The 12,849-nt window shown below is 27.1% G+C and overlaps 1 protein-coding gene across 1 annotated transcript; it reads left to right on the forward strand.

Annotated features, from left to right (window-relative positions):
* The first annotated feature begins 5,970 nt into the window (after positions 1–5,970).
* LOC107481233 (uncharacterized) lies at positions 5,971–6,620 on the forward strand. Its single transcript, XM_016101459.3, has one exon. The coding sequence runs from the start codon at positions 6,014–6,016 to the stop codon at positions 6,572–6,574; it is 561 nt and encodes a 186-aa protein (XP_015956945.1). The 5' UTR covers positions 5,971–6,013; the 3' UTR covers positions 6,575–6,620.
* The last annotated feature ends 6,229 nt before the right edge of the window (positions 6,621–12,849 follow it).

Consider the following 12,849-nt stretch of genomic DNA (forward strand, 5'->3'; position numbering starts at 1 on the left):
TATTTAATTTTTTATATATTTTTTAATTAATAATCTTATTAAAATGTCTTCATAGGGTATATATATATATATATCTGAGTGGATGCCGAACTTATATCAAAGCTGTGAGAAAATTAAGATGATTTGAAGAGTAAAGGAAGTAATTGATTGCTAAACATAATGGAGGGGTGAGAAACATTTTCTTGGGTTCACATTACTAATAGTGTGTGAATGTATGTGTGGTTCTAATCTCAAGTTAAAATGTCAAATTCCATATTGTCTTTTTCTTTGATTTCCACGCGGATAGAAATTATTTTCTCTCCATCTTCAATTTTACTCGTTTCTTATCGCTATTCATTTTTCTTTCTGTACGCATGCAATGATTGTCATTTTTTTTCTTTTCTAGGTCGTTTCATTGCTTTGAAATTTCCATCCGATCCGTTGACCCCACCAAGAAAGTTAATAAATTTATCAGTCCATCGCTGGTTGGTTTGTTTGTTATTTTTATAAGATAATGAGAAATATTAACATATATACCCCTTTTTCCAATTTCATACAAGATCAGGTATCTAAAATGGAAATCGGTGATTAATTTCTTACTCAAAGAACTCCTTTTTAGAGTAAAACTAGTATGCAAGAAATACCTTTTTTTTTCATCTATAATCCCAAACTCTTGTCATTTGGTTAAGAGAATTAATGAACCAACCATATCAGGTGTATACTAATATAATATCGGTTATTAAAATTAATCAATAATATAAAATATATATTAAAAATAAATTAAATAACACGTATATTTATATAAAAATATATAATAATTAATTTTGATATATGATTTTAGTATATGATTCGTTATCTTATAACTCAGTTTTTATTGTACATTAATATGAGTTATAACTTGGGTTAACTATCATTTATTCTTTGCTTGTAATCGATACCTTAATTACCAACTTAATAACCATCATTTTTATCTTAATGACCAAACGGTCATAACATGAATATCATTCATCAAATTTATGCCTATAAAAGACACTAATTTCTATATCTCACTAGACAATGCACGATAAATTTTATTTCATGTCTTATATTTTATATTGATAGAATTATTATAAATACAACACATGATAATTTCTATTTCATGTCTTACATTCTATATTTATAGAATAATTATTATATACTTCCTAAATACTTATTGATTTAAGCGTCGGACTGTCTTTTGCAGGTATCTATTTCCTTATTCTTTCATTATCGACGTATACCTCATTTGAACAGAGAGCTTACAAACATTCTCTGACGAACGACTTATACACCGGCTAAACTCACACAAAAACAGTATACATACATAATATTTTTGTTAATCAATTTATAATTATTAAAGTACACACCCACGTCAACGTGGTTGTTTAGATAGCTTGTTAACAGGGGAACAAGGACAATATAAAGTGAGAGTTAGTAACCACCAAGCTTCTTCCTTTGTTACAGACATATTGAGGAAGGAGAAGTCGTGACATTCTTGTTATATATTCATGGCACCGCCCACTATATCCTAACATCTAAATTTTGAAGTTTGCTGAAATGGAATTTGGCCGTTATTGGGTTTTGAATTACATTACTGGATTTTTGTTTGTATATACTCTAAATTTTAAATTTTAAATTTTAAAATTTTAAAAATTTTGCTTTTGATGGAATGAAACTTGGCTATTATTAAGTTTTGAATTAGGTAACTAAACTCTAGTTTGGCAATACAAAATGACTGTTTTTATAAAATAATTTTTTTTACTAAAGTAAGAATATAAGAACATTTCCTCGCCATGCTTGCATGTATGTGTCTCCAATTCTGTACCATCTATCAAAATTTGACATCTGGTGGATTAAATTAAAGATATTATTTATTTAATTAATTATACCATTTTGTTGGTTTACAATTTTGTCTTTTCATTCCTTCCAATTGGTCCTTTTTAATTTTGCAATGTTTCTGTGGCGCTTTAACATTGGAGCAATCAAACCAACTTGCATCCCAAACTTTAATAATAATTAATATCGTATTAGACTACTAGTTAAGATGATAAATTGTTAATTTTATATGAATAATGTGGTATTAGTTAAGAAGATTTCTTTTTCTTTATAAGGGAAAAAAAAATTGGTGCAATATCTTTTCCTCTTTGTCATTATTGTCCTTGGCGCTCTTGTTTCGTTTATCTTGCTTCGTAATTATTATGAAGACTGCTAAGCTAAGCACCACACTTTCACTTTAATTTGATCATATGTATCAACACCGTCGGTAATCACACAAAGCAACACCAATAATGTAATTGCCCCACCCCCTTCTACAAATGATAAAAGTTTCAGGTGGTGTTTGGAAGAAAAATATAAATTATTAAAAGACTGAGACTGAAAAATAAATATTGAAATAAGTTTTAGTATTATATTTAATATAAAGTAAAAGGAAGAGATTAAAATAAAAATAAAATTTTAATTTAATTTACACAAAAAGTAAAGTTAGAATTAATTAATTAAAATAAAATATTTTAGGTATAAAATATTATTAAAGTTTTAGTTTTTGTTTTAAAAAACAGGGACTAAAATTTTAGTACTAATTTATGAACCAACAAATATGATACTAAATTCCAGTTTTTTAATTTCCGTCCCAATACTTCAAAATAAATGTTATCTCAATATATATACATAAATTATTGTGTAGTGTTGTACTATTGTTATATAAAATATTGATGAATATTAGATATATAATTATTTATATTATTCTTTTATTAGTTTAAGTTTTTAAAAGAAGTGATGTGATGATATGGTATCAAAGCTCTATATCTCAAAAGTCTAAAATTCAATTTTTGATAAATTCTAAAAAAATAATAACATAAGACAAATAATAAGAAAAGGAAAAATCTAGGGGGATAGCAACTTTTTTAAATTCTGGTCAGCATATAACTAGCAAAACAAAAGTGAGTAATTTCACATCATTGAATGAAATCTCACACTATTAAAAACATCATTAATGGCTACTTGATGACTATAAATCACAAAAGTTGCTATCCCCCTAACACTGAGTAAATTCCTAAAATGGTCTCCTAAATTGGGCCCGTGCACCAATGTTGCCCCTCAATTTCTAAATACTCTAAATACACCCTCCACTTTGAGCTCCGTGTGAAATCATGGTCCTTCCACCAAATTCTGGCATGACTCAGCAGTCGGAGCGCTGAGCTGGCGGTTCCACCTCCACGTAAGCTTCATCACCCTCCACCATTACCATCATTCCTCTTCCTCTCCCAACAAAGTCACTACCCTTCTCTCTTCTTCCAATCCTCCTTTCCCTTTCTCTCTTCTTAAGCATTGTAGCCCTTTCCTTCTCTCAGTTCACTAGTCTTCAGATCACTACCTCAGAACCACCACCGCAACTTTTTTTTTCTTCTCCCTCTCTTCGTTTCTCTTCTTCTCTGTCCATTGGAGGGGGTGGATGAATCAGAACAGTGCCTTTTTATGATGGAGGAGAATTGAAAGTTTGCTTGGAGAATATTTTCATACACTTTCAGCAACAATTAGAATCCAACAAACTAAATTAACTTATCAAAACCACCTAAAATCAATTAAAACAGAAAATTAAACTAAACTAAGCCTAAAACTGGTAAAAATTAAAACTAAATTCTAAATAAACCTAAACTAATTAACTAAATACTAGTTATAACTGAAACACATATGAAATTCTAAAGGAGAAGTTGAAGTAAAACCTGTTTGAAGAATAGGGAAGGAGAATGCAAAAATAGGGAAAATTGGAGTGGTCAGACAGGAAAAGAAGGCAAACCGAAATGTGAGGAAGGAGAGGAGGGTTAGTCATCGTGGATGATGAAAATGACAAGGAGAGGACACTGGTAGAGTAGTGGTTGCAGCGGCTATTGCGGTAGCAGTAGTTTGGTGATAAGGAACAAAGATGAAGGTACCCAACTCTTTAGCTGAGAAGAGGAAATGGGGGAGAAAGATGTGGCGGCGCTAGATAAATGCCGGAGGTGATGGTGGTGGCAATGGAGATGCTGGAAGTTGCGATAGGGCTAAGGTTCGGTGCGTGGAAGAGGGTGATGAAGGTGGCAGATTGGCAGTGACAGTAAGCTCGGGCCCGGCGGAGGTGGTTCGCCAAGAAGAAAGCTCGACATCTCTGGACCTAACGGGGAAGGAGAGGGTAGAGGGAGGAGGTTGGACGCGGTAGTCGCAGATGGTGGAGGCTATGGTGGAGAAGAGAAAAGAATAGAGGAAAAAGAAAAGAGAAAGGGTTGCGGCGATGGTTCTGAGGTAGTGAACTGAAGGCTAGTGAACTGAGAGAAGGAAAGGGTTACAATGCTTGAGGAAGGAAGAAAGGGAAAGGAGGATTGGAAGAAGAGAAAAGGGTAATGGCTCCGTTGGGAGAAGAAGAGGAACGATGGTGATCATGGTCGATGGTGATGGTGGAGGGTGATGAAACCTACGTGGAGGTGGAACCGTCAGCTCAGCGCTCCGACTGCTGAGTCATGTCGGAATTGGATAGAAGAACCAAAATTTCGCACGGAGTTTAAATTGGAAGGTGTATTTAGAGTATTTAAAAACTGAGGAGTAACATTGGTATACGGACAATCTGAAAGACCATTTTGAGAATTTACTCCCTTAACACTTCTCTTATTCACGTTGCCTTCTTCTATTAATTAAAATTAAAAAAAATAGTACCATAATATCGAATATAGTATTATAATTTAATAAATTGAAACTTTAAAACTCCGTTTGAGACACAAACGTAATTTGATGGAGTATTATAAATATTAACTCAATAAACATCACTTCCCTCTTAAAGTGCATAATTAATATGATTGATATTATTGGTGAAATTATTATTACTTGGGTTTCAGTATTAATTAATTAGTTGAATATCAAATACTTGAATTTATTAATATATATAATTTAGTCTCATCATTCAAAATTGATCACTTATTTAATTTGTCACTTGGCAGGAAAAAATATGATTAAATAGTGGTGTTGTATAATAATTATTGTTGTTGTAATAAAACGCTAAACTAAAATAACTACTTTTTCTTACTATCATTAAAGATAATTATTTTAATAGTATATTTTTTTTATGCTTGTTACTAAAGTGGTGTTTTATTATTAAAAAGATTCCGTTAATTATTGGTTTACAATCGAATTAGATTGATGAATATCGAGTTAATTTAAAATTGTTTGTGTAAATTTAAAAAAAGTCAGATTAATATACTCTTCATATATAATTCTAATATTGTTTTTCTTGTACATGTATATAATTTCTAGGGCGGTACATAATTTGATTAATCTAAAAACTAAATTTATATTTTAGTTAACCAAAAATTTAATTTAGTTAATTAATTAAATTAATTTTATATAATAAAATTAGTTATTAATTGATTAGCAATTTTAAAATTAGTTTTTAATTGGTTATAAAAATAAAAGTTAATTTAAAAAAATAGTTGGTTTTTTAAAAAAATTAATTTTTATATAGAAAATTGAATTTTTCAAAAAAAAGTTAAAATTCAGTTTTAAAAAAAAATCGGTTAACCAATTTAAAACAAAAGCTGCATAAAATTTGGTTTTAATTTTGGTTAATCAATTAAAAATTAATATTTAAAATTTAGTTTTGATTAACTAATTTTTAATAATATGTATATAATTTTTAAAATTATTTTATTAAATAAGTTAACCAAAATTTAGTTATGATTTTTATCCAATTAACGATATTTTGGATTTTAAATGTACATCGCTGATACTTCTAATTTTAAATGGTAAATATATGTTCATGTTTAAAAAAAGTGTGTCCTTATATTAATTTTTGAAATATATTATTTATATTCATTTGAATTTAAATATAATGGTAATAATGATAGGCAAATGAAAAGGTGTTCCCTTGATGCTATTTTTGACCTCTTAGAGTCTTTGATTCCTCCTCTCTATATAAACCTTTCCCACTCACTTCTCTCTTTTCATATAATTTCTTCTTCTTCTTATTATTATTATTATTATTATTATTCAAATGGAAAATACCTTGCTATCAAAGAGGCCAAGAGAAGAAGAAGAAGAAGATGTAATAATAACAACAGATTCATCAAAGAGGCACAAGCCATATAATCACATACTCTCTGTTCTTGAATCAGATGAATTATTAGTAGATTATGATTCCTCACAAGAAGACCTCTCTCCTCTCATCACAACTCTCCAACACGAAATCACTGCTTCTCCCTCTCAACACAATAATAACAGTAACAATAACAATAATAATGATAATAAAATTACTACAACTACTCTAGAAGAAGATGAAAGAGTTGAGAGTGTGATGAGACACCTTCTGGAAGCTTCTGATGACGAGCTTGGGATTCCAAACAGTGGTGGTGGACCTGAATTACAGGAAGCTGCAGGGTCGTCATCTTCGGTGGAGGATTTTGGTGAATATAATAATGGAGACGACGACAACAACAACATGTTTTCATCATCATCAATATTATGCGGTGATGATGATGGGTTATTATTATGGGAGCATCAAGATGAGACTGCTAACTACTATGCTTTCTTGCATTCTGATCAACTCTTTCTGTAATATAAGTTCTTATTATTAATATTATTGTTATTGTTGTGGTTATTAACTTATTATTATTGATGCATCAAATTTGTGAAAACACAAAGAACGCCCCTTTTTTTTTTAAATTTTATCTCCCTCCAATTTTTTTTTTCAAAGAACTTGACAGTGGTGGAACATGATGTTGCTTATATCGAAAAAAAATGTTAGTAATCAATATACTTTTTAAGTTTATTTTATATTTAAGTTAACAATAACTTTTTTTTTATTGTTTATTAGAAATATTGATCTCTTAAGATCTTTTTTAAATCTCATTTTTTGGTGTATTATTACTACCTTTAAATAAATGATAAAAAAAATTAGATTTGGATTCTTTAAAGTTTGAATTTCATTTTAGAAAATAAAGTGTGATCTTTCACCATTTATTTCATAGGTGGGATAAAAAATAAATATGAGAAAAAAACTATTCAAAGATAAAAGATCACACTTTACCTTCTAAAATACAAATTTAAAATTTAGAGGATCCAAATTCAAAAAAAATATACACATAACAAAAATATAACATTAGAAAATCCACTCTCAATATTAGCGGTCAATATGCATAAGAAATAAAAAAAACTCATTGTTCTAAAACGTAAACTTTTTTGGGTCCCAATGAAACGCCTCGTTTGAGTCATATACCATGTAACGATTCACTTTAAAACATGTGAATTTCTATAATTATACCATGAATTCAATTTATTAGTCAAGCTTAAATTTGAATTTCAAATTATTAATTAAGAGCTTAAAATATTTATTGTCTTAAGTAATTTTATATTTAAAAATATTATTTATATACTAAAATTAATCACCAATATATTGTATATAAATATATATATATAGTTTAATTTATTTTTAATATATATTTATATTTTAACATATATTTTATACTGATAATTTACTTCAATAATTAATTTTAATATACATATAACATAATCGTTTTACATTAGTATTTAATAAGTACTCTTGTTATTATACCCGTTTATTTGATCAGTTTGAGGTTAGTTTTAATTGATTAGAGAAGAAAACCTGGCTTATTCTCATAACACCTCAAAATTTCTCTAATAATAATGACAAGAGAAACAAGGTTCCACTTCTGCTAGTTAACGGATAATACTAAAATGTCTTGCATTTTAAATTATTAGAGACCAATTATCTTTTCTTGAGGGATTAATTTTTCACGTGAAAAAATTGATAGGCATCACTTAAGAAGTTTACTCTAAGTTCAAAGAAAGGAGGGATAGATTGAATTATTAGATCAAGTTTAAATTTGTGGTGATAATTTATGTAAATTAAAGTTAATACATTTGGGGGAGAGGATCTCACATTATTCTTCTCTGCCTTTAAATTATTTGAGAAATTATTGATAGATGATGACCCTTAGTTCATCATGGCTCACGGAAATTTCTATATATTGACTACTACTTATCTATATATGTGGACAAAATGCTTCAGATATAGTACAATGATATACGTGGACCTATGTACCGTTGCATTTCCGGCCTTTGATACAATCATTTTCGGAATTAATAGAGTTGAAGAGAATTGAGAATTGAAGAAGAAGATTGATATATTATTATTGATGAATATGAATTTCTGTTCTTGAGTGATAAAAGGTCTACTTAAAAAGGTAAACACTGATATTATCACAAGGGGAGCCCCAATCGAAATATGAAATTGGTCCACCAAGATATCTCAGAATATGCAATTTTTTTTGTCTTTTAAGTGTTTATTTAGGCGTCATTATTTTAATAGAAAAATATTTTTTTTTGTAAAAAAGATTTTTTTAGTTTTTAACGTCTTTGACAAATTTTTAATAGTAAAAGTAAAAGTTTTAAAAAATTAAAAAAACATCTTTTTTAAAAAGATATTTTAAAAAAAAAAGATATTTTTCATATAATAAATAAATAAAAAGTATTTTTATATTATTATACTCAAAAATAATTAATAAATAAAAAATTTTTTTTACATGAAATATTCAAATATAAAATTATTTTTATTTTTTTTATAAAATTTTTTTAAAAAAAAGATAACTCAAAAAAATAATTTTTTTTAAAACTCATTCAAACAAACCCTAACTATTGGATATTAAAGAGTTCCTATAATGAAACAATATAGATCAGAGAAGAATTTTCAAAGAGATCACGGTCCTTTTTTGATAAGTGATAGAATTGAAATTGATAGGTCTAAGTCAATTAAATCTTTTAAATGTTAGCTCATAAGGTGAGAGATTTTTTATATTTATATAATTTTTAGAAATTATCTTTGAGTAATGTGAAACTTGTAATAATTAGTAATGGATAAGAGATGTTGTTAGCCTATGGATTGATTAATGCATATAGTGTATGTCAATATGTTTTATTTGTAATATCATTTAATTAAATATTTAAATTTATAAAATCTTAAAAATAATAGGATCTGAACAAGAACAAGGATGGATCTACTAAGTTGCTAGGATTTACTAATGTTATTATAAGATGAATGTTATGATGGTTTTCGTTGTAGTAGTTAACTAGTTATAGTGATTATGAAATTTTAGTAATACTTAAAAGTGTAATTAAAATTATTATTACGTTTTTTTATTATTTGATAATATTTTTTAAATTAGAAAAAATAAATAAGTAAAATTTTGATCAAATTAAAAAATATTATTAAATAATAAAATATAATCTTAATTTTAATTATATTTTTAAGTGTTGTTAAAATTTTAGAACAACCATATTTCTCATAATATTAGCCTTTATAGAAATCGAAATGATATAATTGTATGATATCTATTTCCATTTATAACTTATGAATAATATTGAATTCCTGTATATTCATTTCGTATTATATTCGTGTTTTGGAGTAAATGAATTTTCTGGGTGCTCGTTGTCGTGTTTTCTGAAAAGTAGGACTAACATTTTTTAATTCGAGTATCGTAGTTGTAATCATTATGCAAAGTTTATAATAGATTATTGTAATAATGCATAATAATTGGGATGTAAATTAACAGTATAGGGCAGGGCACATGACTTATGGACCATATTGTTGGAAGTACAATTGTGTTTCCACCTTCCTAGATCAGTAGATCTATTATTAATTTCAAACTCTAACCGTTTATAAATTAATACAATATATATTTATATTTATCAAAATTTATATATATAAATTAATAAAATTTATTTATTAAAGACGATCGATTTAATATTTATACCAGTTAAATACTAGTCAACATTATCAAAAACTTCAAGAGTTTCTGATTTATTAATTTATCCCATCAGTTTAATAATACATTTCTTTTTTAAAAAAATAGTCCAATAATACAATAAGGTGTTTTAATTAGTTTAAGGATATCTTAATAATTTTGTCAACGTGCCGTGTATTTTTTTTGTTGATTTAACAAAACACAAAAAAAAAGATATAAGAGAAAAAGTAGCACTCCTCTCTAATAATGTCTAAATTATTAGGGGGTAATAACCATTCTAGATACACCTGCTTGTTTAAAGCAGCAGTTTTAGCCATTAAATCAGCTGCTCTGTTTGCTGTGCGCTGGATGAGAACTAAAGTAGTTGTCCAATTGTGCTGGAGCATCTCTTTAATTTTGTCAAACAGATCAGAGTCATTCCTAATCATGTTGGTTGTGCCTCGCAAAATAAGAAGAAACGCATCAAGATTATCAATTTCACAAATGACCTCTTTACACTCACAATCCCAAGCCATAACAAGCCCTCTCCAAATAGCATAAAACTCACACAGAAAAAACTAAAAAGATGTGAAATTGGTCTAAATCAAACGCGGTTTTTTAGAAAATATTAATTTTTTAATAACAATAATAATAAAGACTTATCTCAATAAAGAAGATCCACGACATAAATGATAAATCAAATAATGTTATTAAATTTTATCATGTATTATTTTTATAATAAAATTGTATAGATATAATTTTTTTTCACTTTATGTATAGTCTTTTTAAATTAATTATTTTCTAATATGTGTATTTTTATATATGAAAAGTTATATCTGTAATTGAATAGATATAATAAGACTTCTCTAAAATTAGAAAAGCAAGGGTACTTCTTTTGAGATGAAAAAGAGTATGTACTATATATATCTGTGCGTTCTTTAAAAATTATTGTTACTTTTATTTTTAATATGGAAAACGGTACACAATTAGAAATTTTGCTCAATAAAATATCTAACTGATATAGCAATTTATGAGGGGTTATAAATTATGATATTGCTACTAAAATATCTGTTTTTTTTTTTCTAAATTTCCCTTGTCATTATATGTGTTTCGTAAAGAGCTTTAATTAGAAGATATAAGTACATTGCCCCTCTTTAATTATTTGTTTAATTCACACAAAAAATTGTTTAATTTTAACGTTGGGAATATATTTATTTAAAAAATCTTGGGTTTGGTGACCATCACTTTCAATTAATAACGTGTTCCCTTTCAAATGAGTCATCAACGTGTGTGAGACTGAAATTATTGAAAGGTCAACCTTCCAAAGCTACGTTGTTTCCTTGGCCTCTGCCATGAAAACTGTCGACAAAAAAAAAAAAAAGGATAAATCAAATTAAGTTTGAAAAAAAGAAGAAGAAGAAAAAAATTTCCTCATGCCGTGTTTGTCATGTTTTCATTCCACCAATGAAGCTTCCATTCCAACATTGAATTTTTTGTCTTCTTCTTTTTGTCACTCTACTTTCTTAGAAGGTGAAACAACCACACACCTTACTTAACGCAGTGTTACACACATTATTAATTTAAAAAATATATATTTTAATATAATATAAGTTTTCACACAATTTCCTAATTATCTGACATCAAATCAAATTATCTTCCTTTTTTTGGGCGATTCCTTAAAATTTGATCAGTATAGTTTGTTGCACTGATTTGCAAATTTACAATGGTCAACTGTTGAATAAAAGACTTGTTGAAATTAAATATAAGTTATATTAAAATGTATTGTATATAGACAAATTGACTACAATTTTAACTGAAAATAATTATAATCATAGTTAACTGAATAATAAAAGATAAAAACAAAATAAAAATCCAATTCTAATATTAAAACTAAATAAGTGAACTCAAACATTAAACCTAAATTTGATAATGACAAGAATAAATTATTATTTTATCCTTTAAATTTAATTTTTGACAAAATAATCTGAGAAAGAAAGAAATGATATTTTTCGTTCAGCAAAATACACTTTTTTTTATAAGTGCGTGACAAACAATTCATATATTTTATCTAACTTTTTGTTAAAACATTTAAAAAAATTATTTAAAATTTATATTAAAAAAATGGGTCAAATTCGATATCTAGATTTTTTATTGATTTAGAATTTTATTCCATTCACATAAAACAAATCATTGAAAAGAATTCACTTATCATAAAATCAACAAATTTATTTAGAGGAAAAAGATTTCATTTTTCTAAACAAATTTGTAAAAAATCGTGTTAAAATCTAATATCTAAAGTCTTTTTCAAGTATATTTCTATATATTTTATATATTTTGTCAAATTAAAATATTTTTTGAGAGTGAATATACAAAAGAATAAATAAATAATTCTATAAAAAATTGAATTATTTTAGAAACTAAAATAATATAGTAGTTTACTCTAATGCCAAACTTATACATCAATCAACATGTATATGTTTTATCAAAAGTAGGCAGCAACTTGGGTGGAGGAAAATCACCAAAGCATGAAGTTGATCATAGTGATACAAAAAAAAGCAAAGAGATTATTGAACGGAAAAAAAATAGATATGTTAAGTGGCTTCTGAAACAGTAGTCACAATATGTATGTATGAGTCAGCTCTCTGAGTGAAAGCAAAATGGTACGTATGCTAATCAAATTCTATTGAAAACATATCTTGACCTATTTGATTTCATTTCCCGTATTGCACTATTGCTATTGGTACGACGGTAATAAACGAGAGAAAATAATGCACGAATTTGAATTCCAAAAGCAAGAAAAAATAAAAAGGTCGTCAAGTCAGAAATTACGAGTAACGAAAGGTGCAAAGGTAGGTTAGTCATGCATGAAAATGAAAGATTATTACATGACTACAAATTTATTACTTCGATCATATTAAGTATTAACATACAATAAAAAATGGGTTCTACCATTTTATTTTAAAGAAAAATCTAAGATCCAACACTTTTTATTAGTATTAGTTAATACTTTAGGCTAATTATGTATTTATTGATATTCGTTCAGTAAAATTTGGTATAATGATGTTTAATGTGTTATTGTGATTCAGTGGAT

The sequence above is a fragment of the Arachis duranensis genome, chromosome 3 (assembly GCF_000817695.3).
Source record: "Arachis duranensis cultivar V14167 chromosome 3, aradu.V14167.gnm2.J7QH, whole genome shotgun sequence".
Lineage (NCBI taxonomy): Eukaryota > Viridiplantae > Streptophyta > Magnoliopsida > Fabales > Fabaceae > Arachis > Arachis duranensis.